General features: G+C 48.4%; 2 protein-coding genes across 4 annotated transcripts in view; both read left to right on the top strand.

Moving 5' to 3' along the window:
• LOC131088702 (uncharacterized) overlaps positions 1-5199 on the top strand; it is a 36078-nt gene extending 30879 nt beyond the window's left edge. Inside the window, exons 3-5 of the mRNA XM_058032949.1 lie at positions 1636-1783; positions 5021-5130; positions 5182-5199. Coding sequence (XP_057888932.1) covers positions 1636-1783; positions 5021-5130; positions 5182-5199 — 276 coding nt within the window. The remainder of the gene's footprint in view (positions 1-1635; positions 1784-5020; positions 5131-5181) is intronic.
• The window catches only part of ARHGEF9 (Cdc42 guanine nucleotide exchange factor 9), a 172039-nt gene continuing 161229 nt past the window's right edge, over positions 5111-15920 (top strand). For 2 of the 3 annotated variants that reach the window (XM_058032790.1, XM_058032786.1), the window contains exon 1: positions 5112-5130. The gene's annotated coding sequence lies outside the window, so the exon portion shown is untranslated. Of the gene's footprint in view, positions 5131-15920 lie in introns of all 3 variants that reach the window. The other variant, XM_058032798.1, reaches the window with a different exon arrangement.

The raw sequence follows: 15920 nt of genomic DNA, 5'->3' as shown, positions 1-15920 counted from the left end.
ACAGCCTGTCTGCTTTGTTCTTCATCTGTAAATGAAAATAACAGCACATCGGAAAATGAGCTGCTGGAGGCTTGAGGATGGATCCACCAAACCATCCCAGGCCCCCAGTTATTAGCAGGCTCCTGGAAGTGTGACAGATGTGTTTGTGATTGAGCCTAGAAACCTCTTAGAGAGGAACACCTCCTGTTTGCTTCCCTTGACCTTTGTCAAATGATTTTTCTTCTGATTTCTTGACTCTAAGATTATACAGGCAAGACTTCCATGGTGTCACATGTCACAGAGAATAAAATGAAAAGTAGGAGTTTGAATTGTGATGTTTTTAAAAAGAACATTCCATTCTGCAAAATGTCATGGTACAGTTGTCATTTTCAGGAACTTTTCCTCCCGGAATAGAATAATAAAAGTTGGAGTGAGGAAAACACCAACATTTTTCCCCACTTAGCTGTAAATGCCAACTCTTTGCATTAGTGTTACCAAGCATTAAGGTATAACTGAGATATTTGACCATTTTATGGGTGCTTCAATCAATTGCAACTATTTTATTTAAGTAAATATTTCGTAGGCTATAGATGCAAGGACATGTCTGGTTAGCTGTTGCCCTCAGTGAGCTGCCAACCCATTTGGCTGCTCTTGGCTGTTCCTTGGAAGCAGCCAGCCCTTGCTGGTACGGGGTCCTCAGCACCAGCTGATTCCTCCCTGTGTCTGCTCCTGCTGGGGCTTGGGAATGGGTGAGCAGCCTCACCCCAAAATGCAGAGCAGCAAGGGGGTCTCCATCAGGGTCACTCCCAGAAGTTCTGGGACACTCAGTGCCACTGGAAGCGTTGGGCTCAAAGCTGTACAAGGTCTGAGCCCCCTGCACTGGTGTTGGGATCTTTAGCTGCTCACAGTGACCCTGAGAAAAGTTCCAAAGTCTTTTCCCAGCCCAGCGCTTGAAGAAGGAGTCAGGGCTCTTCATTTCTGGTCTCAAGGTTGTTTATTGTATCTTATCTATAATAAATTTTCTCCTGCCCTGCTGAGGTCCATCCAGCAGGACAGTTCCAGGCACTCTGCCTGCCCCAGGGCAGTGTTATGTCTTTATACTAAAAACCACGTGTACAATGGTTACAATTACTTTCCAATGCCCATCACCTATGTTAGACAGTGAGCTTCTGCTCTAGACCAATCTGTGAGTGCCACCATCACAGCAGAAGATGGAGGCCCAGAAGAAGAAGGAGAAAGGCTGGATCTGCTCAGTTCCCTCCATCTTGCCCCCATACCAAAAACCCCAAAATGTACTTTTCCACCCTGTGATAACTTCACTATTATTCTACCTAAACTGTTGTGGCTTGCTGACCTTCATCTAAGGTTGGTAATTTGCTCCATGGGTCATAATCAAACCCCCAGGTGTTCTGGGCTCTGTGCCAGGGTCTCTGAGCCCCCTGGCAGGGGTCCTGGCCATCCTGGACAGCAGAGGGATGTCCTGGGTTCCCACACACTGGGGGCTGCACACCAGGGCCAGCAGGTCAGAAATGCCCCGGGTGCAGAGTGCAGGTAGCAGTGCCGTGGTAATTCCGTGTATTATTGTATGTCATGCGCTTGCTTGGCCCGAGATTTGAGTGCTGTTGGTAAAATATCCTGTGCCCCTTCTCTCTGCAGCCGACGTCTCCCCCTGCTCAGCCGTGCCCGCAGGCAGAGCCCTTCAAGGCGCTGGTGGAGCGCTGCCGCTCGGAGCCGCTGTCACAGAGCACCCCCATGGGGCTGGACCAGCTGGGAGGGCGCATGCAGCACCTGCTCCGCAGGCGTGGTGAGTCTTCTCTTCTCTTCTCTTCTCTTCTCTTCTCTTCTCTTCTCTTCTCTTCTCTTCTCTTCTCTTCTCTTCTCTTCTCTTCTCTTCTCTTCTCTTCGCTTCGCTTCGCTTCGCTTCGCTTCGCTTCGCTTCGCTTCGCTTCGCTTCCCTTCCCTTCCCTTCCCTTCCCTTCCCTTCCCTTTCCCTTTCCCTTTCCCTTTCCCTTTCCCTTTCCCTTTCCCTTTCCCTTTCCCTTTCCCTTTCCCTTTCCCTTTCCCTTTCCCTTTCCCTTTCCCTTTCCCTTTCCCTTTCCCTTTCCCTTTCCCTTTCCCTTTCCCTTCCCTCCCTCTCCTCGTGTCACCCATGCTCTAGAGCCGTGATGTTTTTAAAAAGAACATTCCCCTTCTAAAAAGAGTGCCCCTTCTCTGCCACCTTTGCTTTTGGTGGCACCCATGCTGCAGAGCAGTGGTGAGTCCCTCTTCTCTGCCAGTTTTGCTTTTTTGGGTGTCACCCATACTCCACAGACGTGGTGAGTGCCTCTCCTCTCCCAGCTTTGCTTTTTGGTGTCACCCATGCTCCAGAGCTGTAATGAGTGAGTGCCTTTTCTCTCCCAGCTTTGTTTTTTGGGTGTCACCCATGCTCCAGAGACATGGTGTGTGCCTCTTCTTTGCCACCTTTGCTTTTTGGTGTCACCCATGCTCTAGAGCCATGGTGAATTCCCTCCCCTCTCCCAGCTTTGCTTTTTGTTGTCACCCATGCTCCAGAGCTGTGGTGAGTGCCCCTTCTCTGCCACCTTTGCTTTTTTGGGTGTCACCCATGCAGCTCTTGGCTGGCAGGGGTGGAAAAGTCAGGAATGTGGTTTGCATCCGTGCTGGTTACATCCCTGACACCAGGTGAGGGAGCTCTGAGAGCCACATGCTGGGGAGTTTCTTGCTGGCTAATAGGATCTGCTTGTGTACAGTGTGTTTGTGAAATAAGTCTGTTTTCTCTCTCTGATGTCTCTGAACACAGTCCCCATAATCTGGTTATGAGAGGATGAACAGGAGTAGGCACGTGAGGTGTAAAAGCTGTTCAGCAGCTGCTGTGTGAGATTATATTTGGTGGTTTTCTCTTGAATTTCTGTCCTCTAAGAATCCTCTGTGTGAGTACTCACTGAGTACTCACTGTTTGGAGGTGGTGAGTGATGGATACTGAGATCAGAACTCAAATCTGATGTTTGTTTGGAAACACAAGAAGTGAAGGGTGTTTTCCTCCTGTGCTTGGGTACTTTTCATGATGAAGGAGAGAGTCTCATGAGCCAAAGACTGGGATGACCTCTCTGCATTTGTCCTGCTCAGTGACACCAGAGAGAGCACCCTGGAATGTATTTGCTGGCAGTGTCTCATGCTGGCAGGTGAATTGGCTGATGGCTGAACAGATGACATCATCTTCTGAACCTCCTAATTAAAAAGATTGATAATGAGAGAAAGGAAATGATTTCCTGAAGGGCCACTGCTGGCATGAAGGATCCTGTGATTTAGTGATGGGCGAGCAGGGAAGCGCTGCCAGGCTGTGCTGGCATCACTCAGGAGCACTCCGGGGATCCAGGCAGCTGATGGATGGTGGCAGCACGTCAGGGTTCAGAAGAGCTGGGGAGGACAAGGCCAATTAGCTGCCTGTGCTGTTAATTGATGGCTCTGCTGCTGGGGTGCAGTGGTTCCAGCCCAGGGGGGTCACACAGCCCCTCAGAGTGAACATTTCCTGTTTGCACGCTGCTCCTTCCATCGCCTCCTCCTGCTGGAGCCGGCACCGTGCTGCAGCCTGGCTCTCCAAGAGTCTCCAAAGTGAAACGTGGGCTGCTAAAAATAGCAGCAGGCTGCCTGCATCAGCATTGAGGAAATAGGTCTCAGTGCAATCTCTCTCCCAACAATGCTGGAGGAAAACCAGGATGGCTGCCCAGGCAGCCTGCAGCAGCATCCCAGCCCTGCTGTGCTCCAGCCTGGGCAGGGCAGAGCCCCCACCTGTTTGGTTTGGGGGTCTCCTCTCTCCCAAAGCCTGGAACCATTTATTCTGGTCTCAAACCCCTCAGGACTGACGCAGTCTGAAACCTCTGCCAGGTGAGAGGTACGTCAGGAGATAGAAATTGAGCATTGTGCATCTTTTAGGGAAGAATTCCAGAGCTGCTGCTTATGTGGTGATAGCTGGGAAGGATGTGGAGCAGGAAAGGGAAACGAGCTGCTCATGACCCCAGAGATCTATGGCTGTTTTCTGTAGATCCTTGCTCCATGGCTGGGGTGAGGAGCTCTAGGTGCTGGAAACACCTGTGAGGATGCATGTATCACATATGAGCACTGCCTGGATCACATGTACCTGTGCTAGCAGCTGCTCTGGGGACACCAGTGGTGCTCAGTTCTGTTTCCTTCCCTCTAGGCCAGGGGCTGTAAAAAACCTGATGGAAGAAGGGATTAAAATTTAAGCTTGCCAAATGTGGGAGGGAAAACTCTGGTCTCATACATAATGGCAGCTTCACCCCAAAAAGAAAGAGATAGGATGTGGAGCTGAAAATTTTGGTTGATTGGAAAAGTAGAGCTCATTTGCCTCTTTTTCACAAGCTGCTGTGTGCCTGGGTAGTGCCATCTGCAAGGCCAGTCTGGGGTCTGGTGTGAGAATCTGAAAAATATAAAAGCTAGAGCAGAACTGCATTGCTGAGGGCTTGGTCTGAAATGCTGGGGGTGAGAACCAGCCCAGTTTCCTTAAAAAAACAGCTTTTATGGCCTTACCCATTTCTGCTTTGTGTGTAAATTGGAGGAACTGTTTATTTTCCAAGGCCTGGAAAGGTCCAAAATGCACCCACCTATGGACCATGGTGAGTGTGCAGCTGAGATTGCTGCAGGTGCTGCTGCTGGGCACCCAGGGAGCTGCTGGGCACACTGGGACAGGCTGCTGAGGGTCTCCTGCTCCTGCAGCTGCTGGCAGAGCATCCTGGCTCCACACCCTGCTGGGCCGACCCCACGCTGGGATGTGGCTCCTGGCTCTGCCTTTTTGTAGTATCCAAGCTGCACTATTTCCCTTGCATCCCAAGAGCACTGAATAAAGCACCTAAATATACTCTGTGCTCTCTTTTTCTAAAGGAGAGGTTGAATGAGTCTCTTGCAAACAATTTTGTTTCTTTCATTTAAAAGAACAGCCTCCGCCCCCAGCCTGAGCTAAAGCACAGCATTTATCTTTTGTCATTCCTTTTTTATTTTTTTGTTCCTGTGGATTTTCTCCTGGCAGCTGAGAACGAGCAGGCTTCAAAGACCCTGAAGGTGCGCGGGAACTGCAGGAACGGCGGCCGTCGATGGAACCTCTTCAAGCCTGGAGCTGAGAAGCTGCAGATCAGTCGGGTAAGGAGCTGTGTGCAATGTGTCCCTGCCTGCTTTGGGCTTTGTGTTTAGAGCAATGTGCCTGACTAACAGCTTCCTCAATGCCTGGGTCCTTCAGCCACAGATGGGGTTTTGGTTTGGTGTTGGTTTGTAGCAATAAAAGCTCAGGTGTGTTGTCTTTTCCCCAAATCAGTGTCCCTTCAATGCGTGGCACAGGCTGTTGGGCTGTCACTGGGCCTCCTGTGCCTGTGGCTGAGTGCTCCTTGCAGGTGGAGGGAACTGTGACGTTTCCCATCGCCTTCAGATGTGCTCCCTGGTTTTGATGGGTTTATTTTTTCTCCTTCCTTTTTTAGCCCTGTGTCCTTTGGGTTTGGTGCTGCTCCCAGCACCATCTCGGCGACAAATTCATGTCACTGCTTCTTTCCCAAAGTGTTTTGCAAATATAGGCACAATCCATCCACTTGGTTCTTTTTTTGTGAATGATGCTTCTGGTGGGGGAAGTAGAAGCTGTTGTGGGCCCGGGGACGTTCATGTTTTTCTCTGGGAAAAATTCAGAAAAGATGGCAAAAATTGTATAATTTGTCTGATCTGTTTCCTTGCTTGGGCAGGGTGTTGTGTTGTTTTTTTTTTTTTTTTTTTTTTTTTTTTTTTTTTTTTTTTTTTTGCTGTGCCCTGTGTTTGAAGTCTGGAGGCTTTGGTTATTTCATGGTCTTGTTTTGGATTTGCAGTGCTCATGAGTCTGGGTTCACTGGTACCCAACAGATCCACATTGTCCCAAACCCAGCAGATTTCCCAGCCTGCCCTGTGATGCAGGCAGAGTTTTCTACTGACTATGGCAGAAGAGGTTCAGCCCTTGTTGTTCCTCTAGGGCACAGGAACAAAGGATGGACTGGGAGCCAGGAATTTCCCTGCTGGAGTGGAAAGGGGAACTGACCTTCTGTTGTGTCTCTGTGGCTCTTTCCCTCCCTACTGCTGTCCTTCCTTACCAGACCTTTCTTGTATTCCTTTCCCCTGTGATATTTGATGAGCTGCCTTCCTGAAATGTGATTGCCAGGGGTCCTTGGCCTCTGTGTGTGCTTTTCCATCACAGGAAGTTGGCAGTGAGTGATGCTGACTTCTCCACCCTCCTTGTGTTGGGTGTTGCTTTCCAGGGAACACGCGCAGGGATGAACTGCTGGATTTTTTGTCACTTGTGACTTTCTGGAATTCCATCTTGCATCACTTCTGTTTTCTTTGCTGAGTTTTTGTGGGCTGAGGTACAAAGGCAGAGGAGAGACAGACAAGGAGTTCATCTCTTCTTTTTCTCTTCCTTCCCTTTGGGTCCTACCTCGCTGCCGAGACATGAACTGCTCCTTTCAACTCAGGAAAGCTGTTCTGCTTTCAGACAAGCTGAACATCTAAAGCTTTGAACAAAGTTTTCCTGGAAGATGAAATGATCCCTGTCCAATAAAGCTGTTTGTCCTTGGGGCCAGGATAAAGGCAGGTGGCTGCAGAGCAGTGCAGTATCCTGTTGTGCAGTGTGCAAGCCCTGTCTTGGAGTGTCTCAGGTGTGTTACCCATAAGCTGTGTCCCTGTTCAGGGTCTGGTACTGACCAGTGCATGGATGGATTTGGTCCTTAATTAATCACTTCATTACACCTTAATTAATCATTTTATTAATTCTTTAAGAGGAGCCTTACAGCTTTCATGGCTGTCCTGGAGGCCCTCCTGGAAGCCAAGGTGCTGTTTTGACACAAAATTGTTCCTGAATTGTCTGTGCCTTGAGCATCCTAAAGCCAGGCCTGTTTCAGATTGCAAACAGAGTCCAGATTGCATCAGAGGCCCTTAGAGAAGCTGTGGAAAACTGAAACCTCAGCAAACAAACACTCTGCTGAAGTTTGGGAAAGGTTGGCAAAGAAACTGCTTCTCCTGTGGTGATGGTGGGAGGGATGTGGAGCTGGAAAGGGAAGTGAGCAGCTCATGGCCCCAGAGATCTGTGGGTGCTGTTTGGCTCAGACATGGCCATGCCATGTGCCCCCCTGAGGCAGAGAATTGGCTTTGGGGAGGTCTGTTCAGTTTGTTTTTAAATCATGGCAAGCAGGAAGCTCTGAAATCTTTGGTTTATAAATCAGAGGTGCTGTGCAGGTGCTGCAGGAGCAGAATACACAAATGTGGCAAACAGCAGCAGTGCTGGAAAACTCAGCTGTCACCTCTGCCCCAAGCTCAATGAAGATCCACAGGGCTGCACATCACCTCTTGGCCAGAAAGAAGTTCTGCTCTGGCAAATGTATAAATTTGGAGTGAGATTTGTGGGCCTGGCTGTCTCTGGTGAGGTGCTTTCATTGACAGCTGACCCCAGTGAGGTGGCAGAGCAGTGCAGAAAGCAGGGATTTATCCTTCCAAGAAAGTGTGTCTGAAATCTGGGCACAAGCTGGAGAAGTTTTTTATGGAGTAGATAAGGTTATTGTTCCACTTTGGAGGTGGGAGTAAGAAACTGAACCACTGGAGGGTGGTACATGTGGAGCCATACAATATTTTTTTTTTATTTCTCTCCTGATTTAGGAAGCAAGTAAAAATAAATAAGGTCAGACTTCCAAAAGTTTTCAGTCTTTATTTTTTCCAGAGTACACTCTTCAGCCTGGAGAAAACTCTGTGTTGAAGCAGTTTATGTGCAGAGCATTTTGGTTTAGCACTTAGGTCCCTTAGAGCCTTTGTTTGGCACAGTCAGGACCAACTTGCAGGAGACTGAAGGTGCCCTGAAGTGCAGGCTTTGCTGCAGCAGAGATCAGAGCGCCCTGAAAGGCTGCCCTGACAGGACCCATGCATCTCTCCTGCCTCTGATTTACCCTCAGGCAGGTTCTGCCACCTGGGATGGGGCTGATCCTTGGAGCAAGGGCAGCAGTGAGTTCCCTTCTGCAGCCCCAGAGCAGTGCTGGGAGATGTGTGATGGTCTGGATGGCAGAGGCAGAGGGTGACAGTCCCACCCTGACCCAAATCTCTGCCTCTGCTGCCCTTGTGAGGGAATCTTTGCTTCTTGTTTGCTGCCCAGTCAAAATCATCCCAGCCTTTTCCAAATGGTGCTCTGGGGATGTGCTCCAGGAGGAATCACAGAACCTCCAGGTTGGAAAATCCTTTAAGATCATTGAGTCCAACCCGTGCCCGAACACCACCTCAACTAAACCATGGCACTGAGTGCCACATCCAGGTTTTTTTTTGAAAGAAGAGATATTCAGCCCTTCCTGAAACAGGAAGCCTCCTCTCAACGTGTATTAATTCCCTCTCTTAGCTGAGAGTTTTAATTTGCAGCCTTTAAAGATGACTGCAGCCATTCCTGTCCTCTGCTCCTTCCCTCCCTTCCTGCCCTGTGTACTTGTGTACAAGGGACTAAAGCCCAAATTTATATGCTGGAGGAAGCCACTGTTAATTAGCTAGACTGGAAACTTTGCATGAGAGGAGCTTCTTTGACATCCCCTACACTAATAATAGGCAGGCCTGCTGTGCAGAGGTGTTGAATATTCACAAAACCCACCCCCCAGCCTGTCCCTTCTCCTCTGGAAGTCAGGAGCTCTTTCCAGAGCCTGGAGGGGGGTTGCCAGAGCAATGATGGTGGATGTGCCAGTCTGCAGCTCCCCAGAGCTAAATCCCCATGGCTGTGTTTATGAGGAATAGGAAATTCAGGCAACGTGCAGCCTGCAGGAGAACAGAGTGAAGGGGAAGTTGATTTGGGTAGGAATGCTGCTTGCTATTCAGGGCCAGCTCTCCTGCCTGCTATTTTTATCCTCTCACATAGTGCTGAGTGGGCACTTTGGGCAGAGGGGGGATTTTTTTCCCTTTGCCAAGTGTCCTGCCCTGTGTTCCTGTGTACTTGGGCAGGAAGGGGGCTGTGCTGGGGCTCCTGGGCTGTGACTGGGATGTGATCACAGCCAGATTTTGGAGCCCCTGTGTCCCTGGGAACAGGCTGGGAGAAAAGCACAGTCCTGAGGCTTTCCTGGTGCTAATTAGTTTAAATATCAGTGTGGTGCTACAAGAGGTTTATGTGCACGTATGGAGGGCTGCCAGGGAAACAAATCCTCATTGAATCTCTCTTCCCTCATCTTAAACATTGAGTATTTCTGCTGGCAGGGTATGTCTGAGCCATATATTTTGGGGAGGGCTGCTTTATATCTTGATAAACCTATTCAGCTGCTCTGCTTAGCAGTGCTCTGAAGTCTTTATGGAGTTTTTTGTTTTTTTTTTAATATATTTAGCCATTTATAAATTTTTTGCAAGTTCTGAAAAACTCAAATAAATCAAAATTGGCTTGCTCTTTTGAGGGGGAAACAGGGATTGAGCTTCAGAGTATTGCAGTGCTGTGATCCAGCCCCATCTGTGTGCATGAGGAGTGCCCAGGCAGGGTCCCTGGCCCCTGGCTGCAGCAGTGCAGCCTTTTCAGCCCCTGAGCTGTGTGTGATGTGCTGGGTGTGCACGGGCAGGCAGAGCTGAGTGTGAGCTGCAGCTCAGCCCCGAGCCCGTTCGCATCCTCTCGCCTGAACGGGCCTGCCCTGGGCCCCTCCCCAGGGATGCACGGGGAGCAGTGCAAAGCACACAGCAGCAACTGGAAATGAGAGCTCTTTCCAACCTTGCCATGCCCTGCAAGCCTCCTCTCCATGTGTGTTCATTCTGTCTTTAATTTGCAGCCTTTAAAGATGACTGCAGCCATTGCTGTCCTCTGCTCCTTCCCTCCCTTCCTGCCCTTTGTACTTGTGTGTCACACACATATTTTCTGAAAAATCCTTTTGCCACAATCTTTTCTCCTGACAAGCTGGGAAGTTTCAATTTCTCCATGTTTTGCTGCTTTGGAATGTGGTTTGGAGGATTATTACCCAGCATGTGGAATTGTTTTTACTTGATGACCAGTGACAGCCACCTGTGTCGAGGCTGTGAGCAGTCACAAAATTTTATTATCATTCCATTCCTTTCTTTTCTAGCCTCCTGATGAAATCCTTTTCTCTCTATTCTTTTAGTGTAGTGTTAGTATATAATTTTCTTTTAATATAATGTATATCATAAAATAATAAATCAGCCTTCTGAAGGAGGCTGGAGTCAAGATTCTCATCCCTTCCCTCATCCTGGAACCCCTGTGAACACCACCACACTTGTGTACAAGGGACTAAAGCCCAAATTTATCTGCTGGAGGAAGCCACTGTTAATTAGCTAGACTGGAAACTTTGCATGAGAGGAGCTTCTTTGACATACTAATATATATAGTATAATATATAATATAATATAATATAATATAATATAATATAATATAATATAATATAATATAATATAATATAATATAATATAATATAATATACACTATATTATAATATACACTATATTATAATATACACTATAATATAATATACACTAATAATATATATATATGTTTATATATATATAAAATACTATAATATAGTATAATATTAGTATTATCTCTATACTAATAATAGGCAGGCCTGCTGGGGATTTAGAAAATCATTCAGCAGTGCTGTGTTTTTGTGCAGAGCCGGGCTGGGGGCCTTCAGGGACTCTGAATCCTGCAGGAAGGAGAGGTTTGAAATGGCAAATGGTCACCTTTGAGTTGTGGGTTTATGTGCTGGGCAGCACAAGAGAGATTTGAAGTTCCAGACTGCTCAGCCCTTGAGCAGTTATGTATAGGTCTATATTAAGAAGAATCTCAGCCTCCTTGGTGATGGTTTTTATAGTGCCATTGAACCTCAGGGTGTCTCTGTGCAGCTGCAGGTGGTAGGTACTGCATCCTACATGGCATTAACTGTGTGCAGTGGTGACTGTACATAATCACTTCTGTACTTCAAATGGAGCTCTCAGCCTAACTTTAAATAGCACTTTGGAATGGCTCCTTTTTCCTATTGCTCTGTAGTTCCACCTTGATTTCTCTGCTCCAAGTCATTACTCAGCTCTGTCACCGTGTTTCACTCTGGGATATGGTTTATACAAAAGAAGCTTTAATGTAAACTCAATTTGTGTTGCATTGCTAAAACCTTAATGACATTTTGCTTGGCAGCAGTATAGACTCTGTGGTTTGCCCTTCCCCTGTGCACTGTGTTCCCAATAAACTAAAGGCTGTGGTAGGTGTAGCATGAAAAATCCCTGAGTAAATATTGGAACAAATGCTTTTGTTCCTAAGCCCTCCTAAGCCCTGGCTGTGCTCCTGATTCCAGGCCACCCTGGTGTCACCTGTGTGTAGCTGAAAAGGAGCTAAATTTGGGAAGGACAGGGTAAAAGCACAGGTCAGAGCTCCAAAATGTCTTCTGAGCTACTGCATTTGGTTTGAGATGCATCCCAGAAGTGCTGCTGAAGCTGCAGGGTGGGTGGGGATGGTGGGAGTGGTTGTGTGTGGCTCTCTGGACTCTGAGGTGAGCTCTGGGTGCTTCACAGCCTGGCACGGCCCAGGGCAATTCCCTTGGGATCCTGGAGAGGCAGGAGCACCATCCTGCTCCTGTGAGCAGCTCTGTGATCCCACAGTGTCCAGAGCACTGGTTTGGCTCTGTTGATGACCTGGAAGGAACATCTGGGACTGTCCCCTTTGCTGTTCACCCCAGCTGCTCATGCACTTTGGAGGGGGTGTGTTCATAAACCCCCAATCCAGGGCAGCTGCACGCACTGCTGAGGTGCTGGCACCTGAAAATTTGGGCTCACAGGGAAACTGCAGCTGCTCTGACTTTTGCTCTGCCCTTGGCATTCAAGAAGCTGAAGTGGATTTGGTAACAAGCTGTCCCTAGTACCAAAGGTAGGAATAAAGGGTCTAATTTTGTCGCTGGTTTTGTCCTGCAGATTTATGGAGGGCTTCACACGTGAATTGGACTGGGATATTGACCCAACACTGTGATTGTACTTGGAGGAGTATGAAATGAGCAGGATGAGAGGCTGCAGAGGGGACTTGGGTATTATATCAATGCAGTCACCTGGCCTGCAGTGAGCTCCTCAGTGGGGCAGGGAAAGCTTCATCTCCTCATGGACTGCACAGAATCCACAGAATGATTCCCCTAATAAATCTCTTTCAGTCTCTAATATCTAGGGTTGTCCAAAAACCTTGAGAGATCAGTCTTTTCTGGACAAGAGCAGACATTTCATGGCAGCTCTGCTGTGCTAGGTTCAGGGATTGCACTGGAAAGGACAGGCAATACCAGCTGGCTGCACTGCTGCTGTTCCCAGTGGGAAATCCCATTTCCCACCCAGTGCTGCTGTTCCCAGTGGGAAATCCCATTTCCCACCCAGGACCAAGCCAGGCTGTGCAGCAGCTCCTGCAGGGAGCATCCTCTGGGGAGGGAAGGCTGCAGGGATTGCAGCTCTGGGAAGCAGCAGGGTCACAGCACAGAGGTTGTGGCCAGTGGGGACTTTTGGGGGCTTTTATCACTGGCCTTGGAGCACTCTTGCCCTCAGCAATGGGTTTAACCTCTGAGTGTGTGGAGCTGCTTGGGCACAGGTTGCTTCCCAGGTGAAGCTGTTTTTGCTGCACATCTCTGAGCTCAGCCAGTGCTGTGTTTGTCCCACCTTGCTGGCACTCCTTGTGCTGGTGTCCCCTGCAGGGCTGTCCCCAGGGATGCTGTGTGTCAGCTGGGGGAGACAGGGAAGCAGAACAATTGCTGCAAGCTGCAGCTGGAGTGGGATGCCCAGGGAACAGCTCCAGGAGGAATGAGTCCCTGTGGGATGAGTCCCTTTCCACCCCTGCTTGTGCAAGGACTTCACTACAAGCAGGAGTAACTCCAGTGCTGTGTATGGTGGCTGCTCCTTAGCTCTACCTCTTGACACAAATTTTGAGGTGGGTTTAACCTTGCCTGGAGAATCCCACTGCAGTCAGGAAGGGATTTGGCTGTCTTTTAGAGGGGACTTGCTGTGCTGTGGGGGCACTGGCTGTGTCTGAGCTGCTCAGGTGTGGCAGTGGCTGTGTCACACCAGTGTCACCACGGTGCTGGGAGGGGACTGAGTTGAGCAGTGAGCAGCACAGTGCAAGCAGGGCCAGGCCTGCCTTGCTGCAGGTGTCTGCCAGGCACCTGAACAGGCTGCAGGCAGGAGAAATCCTCCAGCAAGCAGGAAAACAACGAGACAAAGGTAAATGGAATTGTTTGGAGCTTTCTGGTGGCTGCGATGCCATGGGATGCCCTGGCCATGTTGTTTGCTCTGGACTGGTTATGTCTTCTGAGGGCTGACCTAGAACAGAGACTAGACACAGTTAAAGAATAAAGTAGGGATTTATTAGGAGGCTTCAATAGATCTACTTTGGGTAGCACAAGAGCCCAGCCAGGGCTACACTCCAGGTGAACCCAAAATGGTCACAAAATGGACGACCAAACACGGGGTCTCTCACATGGATGAGTTTTGGTCCATGAGTATATTGGAGGTAATTGTCTAATTACAACTCTAGCTCATGAAGTTTTATCTTTCTTGTTTTTCTTTCTTTGGTCTACTGTTTGTGGTTTTGGGCTTGAGATTTGGATTGGCTGTCTTTGGGTCTCTAGTTAGAGCAGGAATTGTTTTGTCTCTCTGCTCGGTGCACAGAGCTCTCCATCCCCTAATGTGAATCCCAGACCCACACACTAAAGCAGCAGAGAAGCTGAAAAACAGAAAAGGTGAAACCTGAGGCATCAGTGGCCCAGGCAGTGCTGGCAGCAGCTGTGCTGGGATTGCCTTTGCCTTGGGAGCAGGAGCTGTGGTGCCACTGGAGATCCCCCAGGACAGCCCTGGGCTTGGCACTGGGGGCTTCCACCCCACACTGACCCCATGGAAGGCTGAGACACCAAAGCAGAGCTCTGTGCACGTTTGTTTGGCATTTTGTTGCCATCAGAGCTGCTGCATTGTGTGCTGTCAGGTGTTTGCCTGGTGCTTGCGCTGTGATTCCTGCTGGAATACAGCACAGCACAATGCTGTCCTTCCAGAGCAGGCTAAGAAAGATGTTCCTGGACTCTCCTCCCATCCCTGGCAGCTCAGGGGTTTGTGCAGGTGAGAAATTCCTGCCTGGAAATGAGGAGGGAGAGCTCACAGCCTCTGTTCCTGCACTTCACTCTGGCTGGGCTCTGCAGGGGCTCAGCTGCTCCTGTGACTTCCCTCATGAACCATGACCTTGGATGTCACTGAATATTGTCTGAAAAATCCCTTTGCCAGGATTGTTTCTCATGAAAAGCTGAGAAACTTCAGCTTCTCCATGTTTTGCTACTCTAGAATGTGATTTGAAAAATTGTTTACCCACCATGTGAATTGTTTTTACTTAATGACCAATCCCAGTCCAACTGTGTCAAGACTGGTCAGTCACAAGTTTTTTATTAATCTTTCAGACCTTCACAACACCACAACAATTAATAACCACACTTGGGACTCCACACCTTCATTGCTCTGGGGCTTCCCTGGGGCCAGGGAGTTTGGGAAGTGGGAAGGGAAATGCCTCAAGCTCTGTTCATGCTGGATGGAGAGGTGGCTGAGGGATGAGGGGGGACAGTGAAGGGAGATGTCCCAAGCAGACCTGAGCAATAACCCTGCCCACATATGGAGTTTTTGCTTGGGCAGCACCATTCTGGCAGTGAAGGAAGAACCTGGTACATCCAAAACATCCCGTGCTAAAACAAAAATGGCCAATTCCCCTGGCTCAGTTGGCTCTGCAGACTAGGACAGTGTTCATCCCAACTTCACAGTGTTTTGCAGTGACAAAGTTCTTGTAGAAATGGATTTTGTCCCTCTTTTGCCAGGAGTTGGGACTTGGACAAGAAGAACCAGCAGTTGGATCCTTCTGTATGCAGGATTTATTTCCACCCATTCTTTATTGGAGCCATCTCTTTCTTTTCTAAGATATCTCACATTTTATTTTTAATACTGGACAAATACCAAATATTCCTCAAGAGAGATGTGTGATTGCAGCTCAGTTCTGACAGTTGAGAATAGTCCAACCAACGTACTTGCCTCATCTGAAATGCTGCTATTTTCAGCTGTGCTTTTGTTTTTAGCCATCAGTGATAAGTTTGCATTTCCTGCAGATGATATTTTGGGTTGACGTGAATTGTTAAGGTCCCACTGTGTAAAATGGTTTTCTTCCTGTGTGACTTTGGGCTTGTCTTTTCTGGTTTCCTATCCTCATCCAAATCAGGAGCAGAATTAAATCCCCACATCCCAGCTGGTCATCACTAAATAATTTGTATTACATCTTGCTGAAGCATTTTATAAGTGATGCTGCAGGAAGGCTTGTTTCCTGTTTTGTGTTTTTGTGTTTTTTTGGTTTTTTGTTTATTTTCCTTTATTTTGGACTTAAGATAAAGGCAAACTGAACTTTGCAGGCACTTATTTGGAGTCAGGCATTTTCCAGCTATTATTTTGCAAACTATTAGAGCGGCAGATCATGAGGTGGGAACCCAGTTATGCAAACAAAGCCACGTCACTCTTGGCCAAAAATAGCTTCAGTACATGTGCAGTAAGGTGGAAATGAAGGCCTTTGGTGTACACAGAGCAAACAGGGAGGGAGGCAAGAGGGGAAGCTGCAGCTTTTTGTTCAGAGCATCTCATGTTTAGAACAAGGTGTGTTTTCCAGAGTGTTGCTGCTTGTAATGCCAGTGGGATGGGAGTTATTTCCTTCTTACAGATGAAGGGGACTGAGGGTTTGAGAGATGGCACTCTGGTCCCAGAGGTGTTGGTAATTTTAACATCCAGGTCCCAGGCACAGCATGAAGAAATACTGAAAGAAAGTTAAAAAATGTTTCCTTCCTATGTTCAGCATCTCCAGCATGGGGAAAACCTGGTCCCTGCTGTGTTCCCCTGGGATTCTGAGAGAGCTCTGGGGGCTGCTTCACATCTCATGCAGAGAT

Source organism: Melospiza georgiana, chromosome 12 (genome assembly GCF_028018845.1).
Source record: "Melospiza georgiana isolate bMelGeo1 chromosome 12, bMelGeo1.pri, whole genome shotgun sequence".
In the NCBI taxonomy this organism is placed as follows: Eukaryota; Metazoa; Chordata; class Aves; order Passeriformes; family Passerellidae; genus Melospiza; species Melospiza georgiana.
The sequence above is the reverse complement of the archived record's forward strand: the minus strand, read 5'-3'. Positions and strand labels throughout refer to the sequence as shown.